At 41.1% G+C, this 22,944-nt stretch overlaps 2 protein-coding genes across 2 annotated transcripts; both read left to right on the plus strand.

Annotated features, from left to right (window-relative positions):
• The first annotated feature begins 135 nt into the window (after positions 1 to 135).
• Positions 136 to 9,722, plus strand: mrs2 (magnesium transporter MRS2). The gene is made up of 13 exons (XM_076737437.1): positions 136 to 258; positions 553 to 1,166; positions 1,864 to 1,928; positions 2,182 to 2,218; positions 2,339 to 2,451; positions 5,956 to 6,117; positions 6,224 to 6,354; positions 6,561 to 6,677; positions 7,079 to 7,148; positions 7,341 to 7,423; positions 7,599 to 7,716; positions 7,838 to 7,951; positions 8,242 to 9,722. Exons 2-13 carry the CDS (start codon positions 770 to 772, stop codon positions 8,299 to 8,301), a joined length of 1,467 nt encoding a protein of 488 aa, XP_076593552.1. The 5' UTR covers positions 136 to 258; positions 553 to 769; the 3' UTR covers positions 8,302 to 9,722.
• A 934-nt stretch (positions 9,723 to 10,656) lies between these two features.
• On the plus strand, positions 10,657 to 21,647 carry LOC143324726 (uncharacterized). Its single transcript, XM_076737438.1, has 5 exons — positions 10,657 to 10,884; positions 16,422 to 16,554; positions 17,435 to 17,658; positions 17,931 to 18,213; positions 18,486 to 21,647. Exons 1-5 carry the CDS (start codon positions 10,825 to 10,827, stop codon positions 18,647 to 18,649), a joined length of 864 nt encoding a protein of 287 aa, XP_076593553.1. The 5' UTR covers positions 10,657 to 10,824; the 3' UTR covers positions 18,650 to 21,647.
• The last annotated feature ends 1,297 nt before the right edge of the window (positions 21,648 to 22,944 follow it).

The following is a 22,944-nucleotide window of genomic DNA, read 5'->3' on the forward strand; positions in this document are numbered from 1 at the left end:
TTTTTAAGTCCTGGTCACGGCCTCATCTGTGCTGAAAATGTTCGTCAACTTTTGCAGTCAGAGCGATTATCTGTACTAGAGACGATCTTTGACGGTCCGTCCTTCTCACCGCGGTGCATTATGGTCAGGAGCGGCGCACTTGCCTCTGTCCTCCTGTTTGCTAGTTTCTTCCATTGTGCTAACCCGAACCTTAGCAACCTGTTTTCGGACTAAAACGCAGACTAATGTGTTGATTCAGGAGAGTGTAGCTAGCGGCAGGTAACTGATTTGTGTTACTTGTGTTCTCGTTTACTGTCACGACGAATTTTTAATGGATAATTACTGAGAGCACACGCAGTCCCTGATAACTAGCGGCTAACATAACTAGCATAACATGCAGAGCTACACAGCACTCTTGTAAACATTGTGAAGAAAGTTAGTAGGTAGCCGAGCTAAGGCGACACATGACGAGCATTACGGTGGGCTACGTTAACCAATATGTACTCATACTCTAAATGTTATTTATGTGTTGTTATTCATGTCGTACCTGCGGATCTGGACTGCCTGCTCTAGCAAACAAAGTGACCAAACGTGAGGGCATCCAGGGACCACTGAAGGACTGAAGGATTCTACGCATTTTCACCTTTTTATGCCACTCCTATACTCCCTTCTTTCTGCTCAAATGGAGGCTAAAGCTTGCCTTCCTTTTCTCCACCACCACTCTCAGCTCTTGTATGTTTTATGAACTCCTGTCTGCAGCAGTGGTGGATGTCAGCCCTTTAAACTCAGTATGGCGGTCTGTGTGAGGGCTGTGTGTTGTGGTCGTGTAGGGATGAAACTACACAGAGTGCTGCTGACTGGCTGTATGAGCTGCACTAGGATGTATCCGCCAGGTAGTGGAAGCTTTCCTTCGACGCGCCTTCTCACTTCGGTTAGCCCTTTTTCCTCGAGAGTGGGTGGGACTCGAACCCTCATCATTTGCACTGCTCGCACAGCGCTCTACCCACTGAAGTACACTGTGCCGCTTGTGAATAGAAAACCGGGACTGTGCAGCAGGAGCTACAGTGATGTCGGCTCACAAGCACTCTGCAGTCAAACACTGCCTGTGTCCAGATGTCAGCACATAAGATCTCAGCCTGCTGCAGAGAGAAAGGAGAACCTGCTGCAAGGGGCTGCGACGTGGCCTGGTAAGACTGAGAGACAGTCAGCGTGCATCCTGACAACAGCTGCTTTGAAAAGAATCCTATTTTACACCAGAGTGCAGATTTATTTATTCATTTATTTTTATGTATGCCGTTTTTACATTGTTCACTTTTAACAGTCTTTTATTTGTTGATAACTGAACAGTAGTTGATCCTGGCCAATGTTATCAAGAGATGTTAGCTGATCACAGATATACTGGTACTGGCATATAGTTCTTGAGGATAAGTACTGAGAATTAGCTGTAGACAGATGCCAGTGTGTTATCAAATACTGATATCAGTCTTGGTATCAAAAATCCAGTATTACTCACTTAACTGTAGATAAGTTGTTTCTAACTGTAGCAGGTTATCAGGCACTTGTGAACATTTGTTATTTGTTATCGTGTATGCTTCTGCTAAACGTAGTGTCACTGAAAATCCACAAATATGAAGCTGATTCGCCTTCTAACATCATGGTGATCTATAAGGATGGGCATCAAGCCACTTAAACAACACTGTTGTTTTACCAACGATTATAAAGCACAGTATATCACAGATACAGATGTACTGGCATATGTGAATGCTCTTTATTGCTGCAGTCAAAAGAAGGAAAAGCTTTAAACTCGATAGTTGGAATTGCCCGGCTTTATGAGTGAGATATTTTCCTTTACATGTGCTTTAACTTGGTCTTTTCTTTGAACAGTGTGCTTTACCCGCGGCAGAGGGACAGACGCCACAGTTTCCAGTGTGCCTCCAGCTTTTGTAGTGGTAAGAGAAGCACCGAGGTCAGCCAAAAGCATTTCAGTGGCTACTATGAAATCCAAGTCAAATGTATGTAGTGGCAAGATGCTTTTGGAGAAACCGATCAGATAGATTTAACCAAGATTTCCCACGTCTTATCAAACATCTACCAATCTGCAATTGAAACACATTAAAAGACAATAAAATACAATAAAAGTGTTGTTAGTTTGAGTGATTGCTAGAGGCAGGATAACGGTTTCTTGTTTTTTTTCTTTCACAGATGAAGTTTGACCAAGAAGGAAATGTGACATCATTTGGTAAGTGTTGGAAAAAGCTTTTGGTGTCCTGTTACACATGAGGTCAAAAGTCTGTGAAATAGGATGGTGTCTATGATGTCCTCTGCTCCTCTTACCGGTGTGATTATTTTTCCCTCACAGAAAAGAAGAAAACCGAGCTGTGCCAGGAGCTCAGTCTTCAGGCCCGAGACCTTCGCTTTCAGCACAGCACCAGCCTCACTGCTAGAAACAACTGCATTATCATACGAATGGAGGTATGCTCTCTCTTTCTCTCTTATGAGGACACTTTGTGGTGGCTGAGAAATGTCTGTTGTCAATCAAATCTGCCTCATCTTTGATCTGACTGTTGATTTGGAAAAATTTTGTGACCATAAGTCTAAACCAAACCATTAATAATAATACCAGCTTGTCCTTCATGGCCACCTAATAGTTCTGCATAACACTCAGAAAGCCTCTCCATGTGTTGCAGCATTCATTCATTCATACAGCTCCTTTTTTTATCAGAGATATTCAGCCTGTTGGTGAATGAGACATGCCACCAAGAGGATGACTTAAGACAATAAGATAAAATAATGACCTGTAGACTTATAAAGGCCCTGCAGGGGTTTAAGAAAGCATTATAAGTGAATATCTAGTGGACTAAAACTCAATGCATGAAGCAGATTGGGAGCATTAGTGACATGAAAGTCAGGGAAACAGCTGGACGTAGTAGTCAGGACATTTTTTATGACGCACCACAATCGATTGGCCTCTAGAGGGCGTGCCAGAGAAGGTATAGTATAACCAGCAAATGTTATCGTAGGTCCGCATTTTGCAGAAAACATCAGTTTCTCCTGGTTCTCCTGGCAAATCAGCTGCGGTCTCCACCATCGTCACAGTGAGGTAGCCACACTCTTGGTCACACCTGATGATGAGTGAGAGAACATGGGTCACTTCAGAGTATGTAATATTCCCACTGGAAATAAAAAAATCAAAACAAACGTATATTTTGAAAGAAAAGCTTCTGTGGACTCACCTGTCCTTCTTCCCTCCCGTCCCAAATACCCGACACTCCACACACTCCACGTGCTGCCCACATGTGCCCGGACAAGTAGGGCAGATCTCACAGGTTGGGCCTGTGTATTTTGTGTCACATACACATGTTCCACACATGCAACTCCCTCTGCCGTCACACACCTGCCCATTTTTTGCCATACATGAAGCAGTGTCCGTGGAGCAGCTGCAGTCTTCATCGGTCCAGTCCGGATCACAGACGCAGACTCCACACTCGCACCTCCCATGGCCTCCGCATATACTGTTGGATAAAACTTTTAAATCTAGTTCTGTAATGAAGTAGAATTCAAAGCATAGACGGTGTTCTTGAGCAGAAAGTGCCTCTTAGTCCTCACATACTGTACCTGTTGCTGTGGCGCGGACAGTCAAAGTTGCTGCACTGGCAGAATTGTCCGCTGTACTTCTCGTTTGGATTTTCTCGTTTGTCACACTCACAGGAGTCCTCCACGCACTTCCCTCTACCGCTGCACACAGGCGCATTCGGGCCTGAACGACAGGCATCTGCATTTGGTGAAAACAATGAATCTGCCTCCCTCTGGCACTGTTGTCCAACGTAAGGCTGGTAGCATTCACACTGGCCACACACCAGAGCCCCGTGGCCACTGCAGCTAAGGCTGTTTTCCTCACGGTCTGTCATGCAGTCACACTGACCTGGGGAAACAAATTTAATTTTATTTATCACATTATAGAGACAAATGTTTACTTTTTAATTAGTCAGACTATTTAAGTCTCTTCGTCTTCATGGGACTTTTTTTAATCTCATTGTCCAATTTTCAGCTACTCAGCCTTTGATCGTGTGTTTGCTGTACTATGGTTGTGAAGATGTGCTCACATGCCAGCGTTAGCTCCAACTTCACACTCAGTGAAAAGCCTCTGGGTGTGATGTGGACAGACCAGGGCCCAGTCCTGTTCTGCATCTGGCTCGAGTCGTCACTCTCACTGGGACACCGGGCAGCCTCAACATTCACCTAGATAAAGGAGTTTATTATTGTAATAACTTTTATTCCCCAATGTCCTGTACAATACATCCGTCTTAATGTTACTGACCTGTACGAGCAGGGGGTTTCCATCCGTGATGCTACTGATTGTGATATTGACTCCGGCTGGCACAGGGCCGGTGTCCATAGTCAGCTCTGTGTTAGGCTGGTGGTCTGTAGGCATGGTGATCGTGAGAAGGAAGGACTGGCTCACACCCGGCCTCAGACGGAGCGTGAACTCCTGCGGCTGGAGGAACATTGCCTTTGCATTCTCTGGCTCGCTGTTGCAGAAGTCGAGGAGTTGCCAGCAAGAAGATCAATACCTTAGAAGTCACAGTGGTCTTGAACAAATAATGACACTGTAAACTAGCAGCAGTGTCAGGTTGGTGTTATTTGATGCATGGCTGTGTTGCACTTCCTGATAGTGATTTTTAAGATATGAGGTGTGTTTTATCTGACAGGCTCGCCATATGTGAAGAATTTGATAGCGGATCTTTAAACCAGGACACTGACCTGCTGTCATTCTTGACAACCTGCACCCCGCCCTGAGGGTTATACACGTAATCTTTAGGACAGCCTGCCTGCTGCAGCCCCTTCAAGGTATGACAGCGGATGTGAGAGTGGGGGGCGGTGCACCAGGCACACTGGGGGCCAGACTGGATGCACTCGTCACAGTTGGAGGCAGATGTGAGGCATGTTTGCTGTTCGGCCCAGCTGGGACACAACAGCCCCAGCAGCAGACAGAGGCAGAGCAGCTTCACAGCCATCCTGCAGTTAGAGAAAAGCTCTCAAATGATCTTCTTGAAAATGGTGATTTAGTCACCAATTACCAATTTTGATAAAATATAGGATTTAAGTTAAAAAAGAAAAAAAGTAAGTTTACTCCCTAAAATGAATCTTTTTTTGTGTTTTTGTCTTTGTTTCTCTTCCTGTCCCTTCTGACTCACACTTTCATTACATTTTTAAGCAGTATGAGATTTTTTAGGTGAGATTTTGCATCTTTTGTTCTTTAGGAACTTACTAACCTTTGATGTAAACTCTCAGAATACATATCATATGTCTTTCCTGACAAAGATAGAAGCCATAGAAACTATACTCCTGTCTAAATTGGAAAAACAAAACCTTTCTTGAGTGCCAGAGAGACAAACAAACAAACACCTCAGCAGGGCTGCGATTAATAACAAGTACCCTGATATACCTGTTGCCTGTTCCTGCTCTTATTCCCACACTTTGCTCTTTCTAACAGCATGCCTCATGTTTCTCTGGTTCTGTAGTTGATGTTGTGCACAGTGGCGGTACATTACCTGAAGTATTGGAAGCTTTCTGTGCTGCAGCTGCGTCTTGGGGAGTATTTGCCTGTGAACACTGACACGCTGACAAGCTTCAGTCAAAGATTGGCTGGACGTGCGACCTAGAATGCAGGAAAAGGATCACTGACCAGATCGGTGTTGCTGTTTTGGTTATTGAACAAACAAGTTTACTTAAGCTCACTTGATTTCAAAACAAGAGTTTTACATTGGTCAGCTCTCCCTGCAAATATTGACAGATCAAAGTCGACTGTCAGGACTCCAGTCATCCACACGTAACTCTTTGTACACAAAACCTTGCATGGACCGTTGAATGAAGATGTTAAATATATGAATCCAATAGGGGGCGGCAGAGTGCACGTTTCAGTGCTTTCTAAAGCAGCTAACCTCCCCACTCCTCTGTCCCTCTGTTTCTCCACAGTCTTTGAAAGCCATCGTGACCCCGCAGTCCCTGATGGTTTTGGATTTTCGTGGTCTTGGATTGGAGCGTTGGTTGGTTCTGGACCTGGCCTCTCAGCTGGCAGCACAGACCCACTCTCTGCCCTTTGAGTTCAGAGCACTAGAGGCCATACTGCAGCACAGGGTGAGACAGATTAGAGAGACACTGTCTATTTAAGAGTCTAACCTGCCTCTGTTCTGAAACAAGGTGAAGTATGTGTCTTCATGTCTTAACATGTCCGTGTCAATAGGTAAACAATCTACATGCTCGGCTGAATGATGTCGAACCTGTAATACTGGACACATTGGAATCCCTTGTAGATCCCAAAATCCTCTCTGCTGATAGAAGTAAACTACATATACTGCTGCAGAACAGCAAGAGGTAAAGTACACAACCATATACACTGACATTACTTGTAAAAGCTCTTATAAATAGGAAAAGATAGCATCAGCATTGCAGTGCTTTGCTGTATTATGGTTCTGAAGAACTGGGTCTGCATCTCTGGTTCCTCATCTCTATGTTTAGGTGTATAAAGCTTCAATTATCACGTCTTGTCTCTCAGTTTCCCTCTTTTGTGCCTCCAACAGCCTGTCAGAGTTGGAGACGGACATTAAAGTTTTTAAGGATTCCTTGCTCAAGATTTTGGATGAGGACGAGATCATTGAAGAACTTTGTCTGACCAAGTGGACAGATCCAAGAGTTTTGTATGTCACATGCACACTCACATACACATACACATACACATACACATACATGAATGCTAAACACAGTTGTCTTAAAAGCTTCTTTAAAGCTCTCAGTCAGTGGCTGCAGTAAAAGATGAGAAGACTGGATCCATCCCCAATGTGTCGAAGTGTTTGTCTGTACCATGTCCTCAGTGGACTGGTTGGGATTAGGGCTCAGGTTCTGTTATTCATCACACTCTGCGGTGTGAAGTCCTCCCAAGCAGGATTGATCCTTTGTGACAATTACAACTTTTATTATTATTATTGTTGTTGTTGTTGTTGTTGTTGTTGTTGATGTTGTTGTTACAAGGTGTTAAAAGTTTTACATTAAAAGATATAGATCAGTTCCATACTATATGTCTGTCTGTCTGTGTTTGTAGTGAGGAGAGCAGTTTGGGTATTGATCACGCTGAGGAGATGGAACTGTTACTGGAGAATTACTTTATGCAGGTAGTACTACTTATCTAATTAACTAACAGGTATAAAATGCTCCACTTTTCCTCATTAATGTGAAATAATTAAAATGATTGACTCCTGATGAGTAATGAATACTCGACATTGAATAAATGTAACTTTACATTGACATTTTCCACTGACCCAGTGATGGTAAGTGTTCATGTGAATGTGAATTGCTCCATACAGGCTGAGGAGCTGGCGAACAAGGCGAGAGAGCTGAAAGGGCTGATTGACGACTCAGAGAGCGTCGTCTTTATCAATCTGGACAGGTACACACACACACAGGGCACACTGCATGTATACCTTCAGTATGTGTGTGTTTGTCAGATTATAATTTTGACTGTTCAAAATGTCTGTTTCTAAAAGTTTTTGTAAAACCATGACCCATGAAAGACGTATTGTTTGTCCTCTTGAAAGCTGCATGTGCTGTCTGTTTCATTCCAGCCATCGTAACGTGATGATGCGCCTGAACCTGCAGCTGACGATGGGTTCCTTCTCCCTCACCTTATTTGGTCTGATTGGAGTGGCCTTTGGGATGAATTTGACGTCGTCCTTCGAAGAGGTGAGACCGCCTCCAAAAAAGTCGTTTGTTTTATTTTTGAAATAAGTTTCGTTATGTGCATGTTGTACCTTTAGTATGTTTATACTCACGTATATTCATGTGTTCACTTGTTTATCACCAGGACCCTCGTATTTTCTGGCTGGTAACAGGCTTCATGTTCTTGGGCAGTGGGCTGATATGGAGACGACTGCTGTCCTTTCTGGGACGACATCTAGAGCCTTCAATACCCCCACTAGTAATACAAACATTTATGTATATACACACATGTGCGCGCACACATAGATTGGCCTCTCACCAGTTTTTTTGCTTTTCCAGAGATGGTTTATATAATATATGTGTATTTCTTTACTATTGCACCTCATCTAGTGACATACAAGTCTTCCCTCTCTGCTTGTGCGTGTATGAAGACCACTCCTGACCCAAAATTGCCAATATTGATCACTGTACATCATTTTATTTAAGTAGTCCAGGTAAAAGACTGGTTAAAATCACACCCTGGCTGTCATTCTTTTCTTTGTGACACAGATCCCTCCAGTTTGGAAGCGAAATCAGAAAACATCAGACATGAAGGCGGGAGTCAGATGATGTTCTACCTCCGCTCTGTAAAATGCCACAGACCTCCTACAGACTGCGATTATTGTAGCACCCTGGACCTCCTGAATTCTCCACAAAGCCTGGAGACCATTTTGTTTCTTGATCTTCCTCATTGTTTTATTCCCCCGACTTTAAGGCTGCATCCAAATATCAGGAGACTCCATGTGTGCTTCTGTGTCCCCATCGTCGTACTTGTCGTACTATGTTGGAGTTATTCCAGATACTTGGTTGGATATCTTCATATATGTGGATAAAACATGTGGACACAGAGTATTGCCCTGCCATCACAGGGTACATGCCACCTATATGCAGATGTAGTTTCCCTTTCACTTCATAGATGAAAAACGTCTGTTAAAAGGACTAAATCCTATTAATTTTAATAAATGGGAACCAAATTAATGTGTAAAGTTTATTGTTAAGGTTTAAGAAGTTATTTCCTCTGTCATCAGTATGTAAGTGATAATCTGGAATCTGTTAACACAACTGATTAAAGTAAAAGCTAATTTTCAGGCAATTCTGACGGAGCAGTTGCAGAGCGGCATCGCCCATTTTCCCTCCGTCTTAAAAAATGTGTTGCCAGTTTGGTTTGATATGGTTTGGTTCTGATAGTTTGTCTCACTTTGTTACCGTGAGTGTCTGGAATTGACATTTGCCCAAAAATTAAAGGGTCGTGATACATCAGGAACTTTTCACTTTAAAGCAGTTATTGACTTTATCCTGTTCCTGTTTGCATGAAAACTTATTAGCATTCTAAATGTTAAAGGTGGAGCCACGATGAAACCATGTAAAAACCTTCTACCAAAGGAAAGCTCTGTCAGTATTATATTGCGACACATTACACATGTTGACAACCCATGCCTTACAGCAGTGGTTTCCAACCTGGGTTTCAGGGTACCCTCAAGAGGCCTAATAAATCACAGAGGTCTGGAGGTGATAAACCACACAGGGGAACAGAAATTTCAGCTGCAACAAAATACTGTTCTTTTAAAGGTTGATTAGATTATGTTACATCTTTGGCTGAATTGGTCAAAGCTGATAGACATGTAGCAGGGGAAAAGGGATCGCCATTAGATTTGGCTTCATTTTCAGGGGTTACAGGCCAAACGTGTTGGAAAGCACTGCCTTAACAGAACTGTATTTTTTCAAATCCTTCCATTTTTTTGACTCTTGTATATTCCTGTGTTATATTTAATGCCTATAAAAAATGTTCAGCCTTCCTGCAATTTTTCTTTTTCTTTTTTTCTTTCTTTTTTTTTTTTTTTGGATAAAATCTGGCTTTTCTGACACTGCACCACCAAAAAATACCCATTTAAGGCACATTTGGCACATTTATATGTCCAAAAGTGCTTGAAGAGAGAAGGAGCTGCCTCAATGATAATCATTTTGGTACAAATAAAAAAATTGAAAGATTTCTTGTTTTGAATAATTTAGTTTCATGTCAGGTCAACCTGTCATAACCATTCTTGGACATCAGAGGGAGACATGCTTCCAGTTAAAAATTCAGTTCATCAGCTGATGCTGAAGTGGCAGCGCAGGTTTATCTCACGTATAAATGAGTACAGCACAAACAGCATGGGAAGACATAATATTTGCTGGATTTCATATATTAAAGTAAATTAAACGCTGCCACGTGCATGTAGAAATGGCATGATTTGCTCTACCTGAGCTACTATATACTGTATTTTATGTATTTTATCAAATGTACTCATCTACTAGTTTTTTCAGTGTCCCAGGAACCTATATTATCTCATTTAGAGAAGCTGTTGTAACATGTGGTATAACCTTGTTAGTTTTGGTTTCCCCATCACAGAGGTGTCCGTAAAGTAGTATGTTTAGTCACCAAGATGAGAGCGCCATCATTTTCAGAGCAGTGTTGACTGACATTATTTCATACAACCTATATCAATCAACACCTGGGCATTCCCAATGTGTTTACTTACAACCTACAGTAATAGGCAAGTAAATAGCTGCTTTTAAGGTTTAGTTCATCTACTAATTATTTGACTTTACCAAAAATTTGTCAAGCTGATCTAAATAAGATGAGGACTGTGATTTTTTAAATGGTAAGATAACTGTGAGTTATTGAGTTTTAAAACATGTTTCCATCCATAAAGGGAAGTCCATCTCTGTTTCCTACACACAGGTCTCCCGCTGTGTGTGTGTGTGTGTGTGTGTGTGTGTGTGTGTGTGTGTGTGTGTGTGTGTGTGTGTCCATAGAGATCCTCTCCCAGCCGTTTACCTCCGTCTACGTACGTCACGCCGCGCTGACGTCACGGCGGAGCCACGCTGCAACCCGTCCAAACAACTTTTCCAGAGGAACTCCACATCACTACGCGACCAGGAGCCGACCACAGAAGTGCTGAGATTTGACAAAGCAGCCGAGGACACCAGCGAAAACGTGTCGAGGAACAAGCGGAACAACATAATTTTGCTTTAGAGTACATAGAGTTTAGTATATTTCCTCACTACATTTCTAATTTTCTTTCCAACTGCCGTTTCTTTCTGGAAGTTAAGATGAGGAATCTGCGGTTGTTGTTCCTCGTCGGGCTGGCGACTGGGTTTATCAGTGAAAAAGTGAGTAGCTTTTAATTGCGCCTTTATGTAAAATATCGAACAACTAACTGTTTTAGAAGCCTAAATGTTATTTCATTCGACAATGTCGACTTTCGAGTCTTTCTTGTCTTTCTTTTTTCCCCGAGAAAGGGTACTGGGTAGCCGTTAAGAGACGTTCAAAGTCAACATTCCATAACGTTTGACTTTCTTCAGTTATTTCTGTTTCCCATCAAACCTCCCGACGAAACCGCTGGTTTAAATGCCCTACATGTCATGTCCCAGCTTTTTCCACTCTGTTTATTTTGTTAGCACACGGTTCTTAATTGGTCCACCTGGACGTTTTATGTAAAGTCTGTGCTAAAAATAATCAACATGAAAATAAGCATGGCTGTTTGTGTCGCATAAGCCAACGTTATCTTCCAGGAAGCAACAGTATTTACGTTAGAGATAAGTTATTGTGTGGGTTAATGCTACTTTGCTAATATTCACCCACTGACTGTCTGTTTAAGCTAAGTTCAGGCGCCTAGTTGGAGTCAAGTTCACACAGGGCCAAAGTCTGTTCGACTTCTAATGTTAGCTCACAGCTTTGACATGTGACCTTTGACCTGCCTATCTCACCCGCATAGGGCTGAGGTCACATCTTAAAATGTCATTATTTGCAATGAAATTCTGTTGCAGAAAATGCCTGGAATGACAAAATCCTGACTTGACAGGTCACAAACTAGACAACTCTCCCTGAATTTCCCCTCTCCCTCTGTGTGTGTATGTGTGTGTGTGTGTGTGTGTGTGTGTGTGTGTGTGTGTGTGTGTGTTGTAAAGCTGGAAAACACCTGGAAATGACAGGCTTAAGCAGAGCTCTGTACATTGTCACAAGTGCAAATATATCCCTGTTGCATGATTTATTGACTGTAAAAGTCCCAAATGCTAGGCCAGAGAACGCCGCCACCTCTCCAGAAATGCATGATAGTCATGATTTATGGACTGTATATTGTGAAAGGCAGAGAGCAGAAACCTGAGACTGTCCTGGCGGATATGTGTAGCGGGAACTGACAGGGCAGTAAACATTGGCCAAATATTGAAAGAGTTGCGGAGATGGAGAGGAAGTGAATACAATTTAATTTAATTTCTTTCCCACTTGAGGCCCCGTGAGTCTTAATCGGAGAACATCATGTGATTACTGGCAAACTGCTTTTTATGCTCTAAACTTGCACTTTTATCATCTTGTAATGTGTGTCATACTCTGATCTACACATGCTTTGATTCCCCTTGACTTCATGCCACTAATCCACAGACTCCAGTCCTAAATTGCTGGGCGTAATGGGCTATGGCGTATATCGAAACTGCACTCTTGAATGTGGCTGTAGAATTACTGGTTAGTTAGTGAGTGATGTTGCTCACATCAGAAAGATGAATGTTGAAACAGGCTCTCTCTCCCGTGACACTTTGTGAGCCGGTAGTGGTGTCATTCCGAGGGCGGATGACTCAGAATGAGTCCTGCTGGGCTAGTCCAGACAGGCACAGAACTGCGTGGGATACACACAGTTTTACAGAGCAGGCAGGAGGAAGAGTTTGTGGCACCTGCTCTCGTTATTGTTAATGATTATGTTGACAATGCTTCTTAAACAGATTGACAAAACAAAAGGAACAGATGAAATGATAATCCACGAATGGGAAAACTAGTTGTTTGTCATCAGCAGCTGTGGAGAATCGGTGTACAGTGGGTTTTACCTGAGGTTTCATACCCTCTCAGTTTATCAGTAGCATGGTCTTGGTTACAAAATAGTTCTGTATATGGAGGCAAGACTGTATACACCCTATCTGTTTGACAGCATCTTATTGGCTGTTGTACTGTTCTGTGATTTTCTCGGGACTTGGTTGTATATCTGACTTTCATGTCATTGAGGGATTTTCACACCATTGTTAAATATGTGCAACTAGATATGTAAAACCAGAGCAAACTACAGCGTGAAATACCAGTGAGGCTTTCACCACATATTGGTGGTGAGGAGACTCTTTTATACAGCTCTTTGCTCCACCACAGAGCTTTTAACATTTTAAGCCTCTTAACTGATAAAAATCTTGTGTTTTGCCAAAGACTGTGAATCTTTTGTTTGGGGTCAGCAGCTTCAAATAACTGTGATACATATCTCAATTAAGGGTGTCATCACCAATGGATAGGACAAAAGAAAATATTCTGTCACTCCCTGGCTATTAGCATCACACTTAGGAATTTTGGGGGAAAAAATGTTTTCTACTCGTCTTTCTATACAATCCTACCAAACTCTGTCCAAACCTACAAAGTTGTAATGAAAATGTCAAATATTTATTTACCCCAAATTTTCTCCCGTTTCTTATATTATCAATTAATTTAGCCTTTGTGAATCCTTTGGAGACTGTAACTGCTGTTCAACAATTAAATGAACACATTTGACATTGAGGGGTCAGACATTTTATGACTCGTAGCCTTGGTCAAACACACACACCCTCGAACGCAGCGTTGTGTGCTGATGCTATCTAGATGGTGATGACAGCTATGCTGTGTTCTTGTGGCTGTTACACAACCTCACTCTTGGCCAAACTGCTCTCTCATTATTATTGACTTCCAGCTCATTGGGGAAATATTTCACTGTAATAACTTTCAATCCAGTAGACACAAAAATATGTGTTTGTTGATTACAAGATTTAATAATGCACTCATACTGCTTCCCTGTTGCATGTGTGTAGTGTTTTATCACTGCAATCTGGCTGTTTCCAGAAAGCTGTCTTCACTTGGACAAAGCACCGGGATACCAGATGGTTATATACGGCCTGTGTGTTTGTGTATGTGTGAGCTATGTACATATGTATGTCTTCCAGATGTATGTAACCTCTGAGTGACTCAGTCAAGTCTTTCAGTAAACCTTAAGGCATAACTTCTTCCCAGCAAGGGGGATGGAAAGAGAGAGTGATATCTCGGGTTGTTTTGCCTTTGGGTTTCGTTTTGTACGTTACATTGTCTGAACACTTGTTTGAGAACGCTTGAGTTGAAACATTCAGTCAATTCATCAGTTGAATGTTATTGAGATCCGTTAGTCGGTTAAAACAAGAAAGTTGAAGATATCACCTTGAGCTTGGAATTTGTGCAATGGGCATTTGTCACTATTTCATGTGATTTTATTAATTAAACGATACATGGGGAAAAAAAGATCAGAAGATTAATCAATAAAAAAAATAATTGTTAGCTGCAGCCCTTCTGTGCATGCTGATATCACAGTAGGGCTACAGCAGTAATCCAGATATTATCAATATGATCATCTATAGACTTTCAGATTGGAACTATGTGTGATTTATGTGTGATTGTGCATATAACTGCCTGGAGATAATGATTTTAACCATATAGCCAAGCCCTATTTCACTGTGAGGGATTGTGTTTAAAGCAAATGTATACAGTGGAGGTAGTGTGTTTGGAAGCTCACAGTAGTTGTTGTAGTCTTAAAAGGGAATCTAGCTCATTTTCCAGGATGTAAATTGTGTGTGCTACCTTCACTGGGACACTTTCATCAGCGTAGAGATGAGTATTGCTGCAACTAGCAATTATGTCCACTGTTTATTAATTTGTCAGTGTTTTTTCTCAATTCATTGATTAGTTGTCCGGTGTATAAAATGTCAGAAAATGGTGAAAAATGTCAATCAGTATTTCTCAATTCCTAAGGTGACGTCCTCAAATGTCTTGTTTTGTCCACAACCAAAAGATATTCAGTTTACTGTCAAAGAGGAGGGAAGAAACCAGAAAAATATTCATATTTAAGAAGCTGGAATCAGAGAAAAAAGTAACTCAAACAGATTAATCAAATCAAATCAAAATAGTTGCCCATTAATTTAAAAGTCAGCAGCTAATGCATTAATCGTTGCAGCACTAGACATGAGCACGACCTGCTTTCTTTCAAAGCTATCAAAAAATCCAGACACCAGTGATGTCCACCCTGGAGCTGTGAGCTCTACAGTGAAACAGCTCGCAGCTTGAAACTCTCTTTGGTCATCCACATAATAAAAGTTTAGGCAGTGTATGAGCAAAACATACAGGGAAGACATCATGAACATCACATTTGTGCGCATGCTAAGTGTCTCCATGTGTTACATTTTGACAAGCCCACCATCTGCTTTTGTAATCCCTGGTTGAAGACAGCAAGAATGCGAGAGCCCCCTCTGCTATTTTAGTCAGCCCTGGCATTATGAGGCTCTGCTGTCTTTTGAAAATGGATGTTAACGGTTTTCTCTTTGGCCAGTTTGACTGTAATACAAACACAACATCTGGTTTGTCTCTGATGGGTTTTCTCTTGTCACATCTCAGTCAGCTCCAATAAAAATCAAATATCTCAGAAGTCACAAAGGAAATTGGTGCGCTCATCTGCAGTTATAGAATAAATACACAAACACATGTCTAGCTTACTCGACTGATTTTTTTCATCGCATGCAGAAAAATGTATCAGTCGAAGCGGTTACCAGCAACATGACTTCTTGTTTTGTTTGTCACTTACATCATTGCTTTACTGAGCAGACTTTTACCTTTACTTCCCTCAAGAGTGAATATTTATCGCACTAAAAGCTAAGCGATACACCTCCTCACTCATCTTTTCCTATGTCACCAGCACCTGTTTTATGGGAAATATACAGCACTGTCCCTGTCTCTCCTCCCCTTCCTTTCTCCAGTCTCCCTCCTTTCTCCCTCTCTCAGCACCTGTGTTAGTGGAAGCATAGTATACATACCAGACATACTTCAGGTCTCAATGGGCCATATTCATCCATGTCTGTGTGTGTGTGTGCCTGTCTTGCTTTCTTACTACCAACATCTGCTGAGTTTTTCCTCTCTTTTTGATTCTCAGACCCATTGTCAGGTCACTGTCTTTGAGTCACGTGTTTTCCTAGTCTGCCTGAGCCATTTTTTTTAACCATAGCATGTTTTATTCTGCTTCAGACAAACTAATGAATAACATCTATTCAAGTACCTCATCTCTTTGGCTCAAGTCTAGTTTCTTTTTGTCAGACTAAGCTTCAGATGATCAGACAAAGTAGGGTTTTGGTTTTCATCACACTCCCTCACGTAGTGTTTGAGTTAGTGGGAGGTTTTCCTGAGCTACAATCTCATATAATATGATACAGTTTTAGTTTTTTTTCCTGTGTGTGTCCACTTGTCTTTGAAGCTGCTGTATCCCTCCCTCCTCCTCATAAACACACTTAGATCTCTGCTGTCTGGCTCTGTGAAGCATCACGTCTGGCTGCTACAACACATGGAATGAACAAGAAACCAGCGTCCATTTACAGTTCATGTTACAGTACAGATGCAGTACACACTGTGCTTAAACCCCCAGACACCACTGAGCACTGGCATATTTGGCCAGTGTAGGTCATTGGTTGTGAGAAGTATTGTCTTACTCCCAAACTAGAGACGTTCACATGTTGATCAGTGGAAGGTATTGTACAAGTGTGAACAAAGGAGATTTATGTGTCTCAGTTTCTATCGTAGTGAGCTTTTCTCTCCTGCTTAAATAATAATATCTGTAATTTCTTTCCTCTTCCAGCTCTTCGTCTCCTCCCAGTCACCCTTCTCCCCATTGGATGACCTGTACCTAGAGGGACGAACATCAGGTGACCTCCCTATAGACGATGAAGATGGACTGGACGGTGGCTCAGGCTCTGGATCCGGAGACTATGGTAAGGAGACCAATGTCTTTGTTTTGTAATTGTTTTGCTTTCTTAGCTTAACTACTGGAAATCATTTTGGCTGCAGCTTCACAGTATTATTATTTTTGTATTGTGGAAAGTTCATTTTACAAATTGTAATAATTTCAGCAGTCCTTACAGGCAGTTAGGGCAGTTAGTTTTACAAACATTGTCGTCACCTCAGGGTGTGTTTCCTTCTCTATCTATCGCCTCAGTTACTCATGTCAGACAAATGAGCCATAGATGTACTGTAGAAACACGTGCTTGCATATTCAGACACAGAAGCACTCACAGCACACCAGATGTTTGTCCTGAGGTGACATGGAGTTAACCAGGTGAGGTTTTATTGGAAGCACACAGATGTCAGATTACTCTCTGCCTTCTTTATCTGTGACTCACCTGCATGCCCACGGTGAGTAACGTGTTGAAACATTTAGTTCATCCAGAACATTGAGTGTGATCGCCATATAAACTAAAATGTGGTTCAGTAAATTCCAGCAAGTCATAAAACTCACAGATTGCGTTCCTCCTGCATGTTAAAGGAACTGGTGAATTACAGTAACTCCCTGAGAGCACATTTTAAAATAACATCACTGTCATACAAAAACCATGTGTCTCCCAAGAATGTTGACTTTTGGTGAAATGAGACCGACTTTTGAGCTTTACGACGATGGATATCTGAATAATTTATTTATCTGGAGAATTTTCTCGACCCGTAAACTCACATAAACATTTAATCCTTCAGTTTGCCTGAAAAAATCTACATAAACAAAATTGGAGATAGTTGTTTTTCTTTGGACAACAACTACTCACTGAACCGTTTCTATCAGAAATCAGTGAAAACTTGTGGTGATTGTTTCCTCTGTCTCAGCTTTCACCGACTTGAGAGATCAAGAGGAGAGACTTCTGAGGTTCCTCAACTTCTCCAGGACCGCAGTCTCCAAAGACATGGTTCCAAGTCAACCACAGCCAACAGCACACTCTCCTCACAACCCACCAACCACAGCAGCAGCCAGCCAGGATCCTCCAACCACAGTGAAGGACACCAAGAAAACTACATTCATATTCTCTGATGGGGACAGCAGGGATAAGGAGGTAGAATATTGCTTTTCCTTTTATACAAATCCTGATCTCAGAGTAAGAAAATCTTGATTTACAGACTTGCATCCAAGTGCACTTTTGATTTCCCCCATCCTCTGTGTCAACCAAAACCCTCAAGAACATATCTGTTATATGCTTTTTGTCATGTAGTGGAGTGAGAGTTGTTATAAAGTAAGACTGCGAAGAAATACCTATTCTTATTTCTGCAACATGTGATAGCAAAACTTTCAGAACTAAGAGCTTAATTAATGTATATGTTCTTCCAGGTGGCAGGTGAAACTGACTTGTTCACACCGAGCACCAGTCCCAGCTCCACCAGCATGGCTCCCAGTGAAACTACCACGACCACAGTCAGTGTAGACATCAGTGTGACCAAAGACACCGACGAGGACAACAGTCTGGATAGGTGGGATGTCTCCACGCCCAAACAGAGTATAGAAGAAGTAGTACAGGTGAAGGAGGACAACCTAGGCAGCAGACGATTTGAGCTGGACTCTCCCAAAGAGGTGACCTCTGAGAACTTGTGGGAGAGGACGGAAGTGCTGGCAGGTAAGGACAGATCTCCACTTTACTGCATCTTTATTGTCCCCACATGCCTGGTTTGTGGGGTAGATCACTGAGACTTTGACAGTTAATGGTATGAAGACTAAACAGATAAAGGTTGTTGTGATGAGGCATACATTTTTTTTTTTGAGCTGTACAAGTTGCAAGCGGGTTATCTTACAATGTTAGAATATCAAGATCTTGATTTTTGATGCATGCATTCTACAGGATGTGTGGGGCTCAAAATAAATGTTAATATTTCCTTGTGCCCTCTCCAGCCGTGATAGCGTGTGGAGTGGTTGGATTCCTCTGCGCTGTTTTCCTCCTCCTCCTCCTCGCCTACCGTATGAAGAAGAAGGACGAAGGTAGCTATGACCTGGGAGACACCAAACTTTCCACAACTGCCTATCACAAAGCGCCTACCAAGGAGTTCTATGCCTGAACGGAGCAATAGGGACTTTAAACGGAATCTGTCTCCTCCCAGTCAGGACTGAGAATGCATCTATAAACAACTGAAGATGATTCCTCTTTGAGTTTGAAGTTTGAAGTCAAGCACCTCTGTTTTTCTGCAGTGCTCCTTCCATTTCTTCTGTTTTTCTTTTCTCTGCTACCCGCTCACATCTCTATATGTGTTCAGCGTTTGTGAAGACGAGGTCATAAAACAAATGAGACGATTAAAATGCATTCCTATGATTCTGTTCTCAGGAGGCGTTAAATACACATCCTAAATTTTAAGGGAGGAATCTATTGTAGAGTATGATGATGGATCAAAGTGAGCTAGTGTAGGAGCGTAATCAACTTATACTGTGCCTTTAAACCCACATCTAAGCTGAACCACGCTGGGCTGGACTTTGTCCTTTGTTACAGACAAATCGATTGTCCCATTTAGCAGAGCTCCTGTCTGAACTGTCCCAGCTCACCTGAACAACATCAAGGAAGTTCACAGAAACATATGAATAGCTTTAGCACATTTTGAATGCTGTTAATGGAAATGGTACCATGTATGGGATTAGTATTACAAAAGGTCTACAAAAATTTGCTCTGTTTAACATTTTTTATTGTTACATTTCGTTTTCTATGTGCTTTCTTTGCTGAATTGAAGGCTTTTTTTGTTATGAGGAATGAATATATTTTTTCATATGCTGTCCAGTATTGGTATGAGAGATTTTGTAACTCTGCAGGTACATGTTTTTTGTTGTTTTCTCATAGATATTTGACACTTATAGAACTGACCAAATATAAATGTGCTTTTTTTGTCTTTTGAAAAATTATTTTAGTAGCCTTTTCATTGTGTTTTGATGTTTAGAGATTATATTTCCGTAAGCCATTTTTTAAAGGAGATTTCAGCTGTGCCATTGTATTCATGCGGTGGTTGCCTTAAGTAGGTAAATGTCCCTCAACCTTGCATCTGTTCAACATTAGTAATATTTTCAGGGCTTTTTTATTTGGTGACTGAGTGCAGCAAGCATGTGGGCAAGGATTGCTAAGGTAGAGCCAAGGCTAATGACTATAATTCAGAAACCGTAGAAGTGACCAAGGCTTTCTGACGACAGCCAAAGCACATTCCTTTCCGACTGTCAACTGTATACGGCTACAATAGCAGGTTTGAACTTAAAGGGACAGTGACTGCAGTTAGTGTTTCTGACGGTTCATAGTCAGGGCTTATTCACACAGCAGGGTTTGAGAATTAAAAATTCAACTGTTTCAACTGTGATAGGCCACATTACTGACTGGATTATCCCAAATAAGGAATTTATTCACTTCTTACAAATTCTTCTCAATTTATTACAATGCTACTCTGAGTGTAGGCGTGTCAGGTTTTAAATCTGTTTCCTCATGCGCAGTCTTTACCTCAGCCAGCCAACCAAGGAGGCATGGGACCGTTTTCAAGACTTTTAGAGCTTCAGTAAGGATACAGTTAACAGCAACGACAACAGGCTGGTATTCCCTTTTGATGCTGCATTATTTTTACTTGTATACACCTTGTTAAATATATATATATATATATATGTTTTAGTGAATATATTATGTATAGCCTTTGATGAGTTTTAACCAGCTGTCTACTGCTTATTGTGTTTTTTCACAAGTTTTTTCATCTTCTCATTCAAATGGGAGAAATGTCTTGAAGCAGCTCTGTTTGTGACTTTACAGCCTTTATGAAAAGGTCAGATGCTAAAACCAAAGATGGATCAATGGTAGATATGTACAGATAGGTGGTTAAACTGCGAGTAGACCTGCCCCCTGCCCACACAATCTCACTGAAATTGGTTTTGGGTCTGTTGCTCTGACTTTGATGACTTTGAGGTTAATATCGCAAACAAACATTACATTGTCCTAGACTTTTCTCATAGGATTGAAAATGTCTATTTTGTTTGTTTTTAGATAATCCTGTGTCAAAGGCCCATCTGTAGCAGCCGATTTTGTGTCTGTTAACAGTTCGGTCCCCTTAAGAGGCAATTTAATATCATTGAAAGTTGATGCGTGAGGCTGCATTTATCTTTTGCCCTTTAGTTGAGGCTACTTAATGGAGTTAACATGATATGAACTCCTTTGCCAAAATGGAAAAGACTGTTTTCAAGCTTTTCTCTTTTATCTGAATACAAATGCAAACTACCTATTCACTATGGCTGGAATAAACAGGACAATCTTATTACTAACCCACTGTGACTTACTGTTGATAACGCAATATTTGTCAGACACTTCAATCCTCAGTGCCTCACGATACATTGTATACATTCATTTACAGCGCTTTTGCAGGATTAGTGTAAGTGTACAGATCTGCAACTGGGAAGAACTCTCACATTTCTGTTGTCCATACCAGCAGAAATGTCTGAGAATTGTCTGACATAAACCATACCCATAGAGGGTTAAGACAACGGGTTAGCACTTGCTGGCAATCCAGCAGGTGATGACACACAACAACCTTTCTCTTCCAGGATCTCTGTAAGTTTATACAGTATGTTGATGATACTATAATTTATGTGTATTAATTTATACTTGCTTAGACTATAATCCAGGTTAATATGTCAGTGATAAATTGGTATTGTCAGTATTTACTCATGGTCAAAGCCTTTTTGTGCCTACTGCTCAGTTTGTTATATATTTATGTTTTTAGCGTGTTTGACAAGCCTCGGTTCAATTCATTTTCAATTTCATTACCAGTCGTCTCGCTTTTTTAAATGCCTTTTTTCATATAAATGCATTTAATAAATGATTAAAGTAGTAAGTTCTTTGTAAATATGTTCCACCTTTAATTTTCATGTTAATCAAAGTTGAATATGAATTGACTGAAGCCTTGATTTGAACAAATAACACAGACACATTGGAAGGGGCCAATCAAAAACGAGCGATGAAATGGTGACATAAGCACACAAGGTGACCAATAGAGAACTGTGTTGCTGAAATGGTGTATCTTTTGAGGTTCACTACTGAATAAAAAACGTGGCTTTAAAGCAATTTAAAAACTGGCTGTTTGTCATTTTTTGGCTTTTGGCATTGGTCTGATTATAAGAACGCAAGACAGATGCGTTGACTCAACAGCATGTATGCAAATGTTCGACCACATTGCCCTTTTACTGATCTTTTTTATCCTGTCATCCTTCTTTCTCCCTTGTCAGTGTTGTGTATTCACTGTGTGAAAAAGACAAAGCTAAGAGCAGATTATTTAACAAGTCCTGTATCATTCTACAGAAATTCACAGTGTCAATAGATGAAAGGTCTGACTGGATCCTTAGTTTGTAACAAGCTATTGGCCATGACTTTAAATGTGCTTGCACTGAAAGGTCAGCTGCAGGTAAACGCACTGACTTGTTGCCTTTGTTTCACTGCGCTCTTGCACAGTAGCACAGAAAAACATTTCCTCCCCAACCTCAAGAAACATCCTCTAACAAATGTTAGTGCCAGGAAAAAAAAAAGTTTTCAGACCACTGTGTTAAACCAAGCCAGCAGCATGTGAATGGAGCCAAACGGTCAGATGTTTTCCAAAACCTGATGATGCAGAGAAAAAAACTCAAATGGCAAAGGAAAAAGTGGAAAAAAAAATGCTGAAGATGTTGAATGGTTTATATCATTATGCAAAAGGAAAGGTGGAAAGTACACAGAAGTCAAACTCCTGCACATAAATTCACATTAAACTATATGTAGAGTAACATGCAAGAGTGTAAGAGAACTATAAGTAAACATGTTGGACACAATACATTGCAAGCGCTATATAAAACTTCGTTCAGTATTTGTAACAAGCTGAAATTCAGTCGAACTCTTGAATAGATTAATTTACAACTATTGCATATTTTTTTGTTTTCAGTGATATATTTATGTGGAAAATGTTATATTGTAATTCAGCGGTCCACAACCTTTTTTGCGCCACGGACCGGCTTCACGTAAAGCAATAATTTGCCGGACTGGCATAGAGAAATACAAATAAATTATTAAAAACACAGCTCACCATGACCCCGAATGTAGTTGTTGTAATTAATGGGAGCCCTGCGCTTTTTTCTCTTCAACGAGAAGGCTTCATTGCCTCATTTGCGAGCCTGACGCCACATATTACGCAGAGCGAGCTTGAGAATCACCTGAAGCCATAAACCCGTATTTTAAGTAGAACTGCTGATATTGTCTCTTAAATGCAGCTTTCTATTTCTTTGAAGTTGTAGGCTCTTCTTCTGTCTCATCATTTGGCCCTTTCCCCTTTCTGAAGAAGCTCTCCAAAGACGTTTGTTTTTTCCTCATTTTTGCTAA

The sequence above is a fragment of the Chaetodon auriga genome, chromosome 8 (genome assembly GCF_051107435.1).
Source record: "Chaetodon auriga isolate fChaAug3 chromosome 8, fChaAug3.hap1, whole genome shotgun sequence".
NCBI classification, from domain to species: domain Eukaryota; kingdom Metazoa; phylum Chordata; class Actinopteri; order Chaetodontiformes; family Chaetodontidae; genus Chaetodon; species Chaetodon auriga.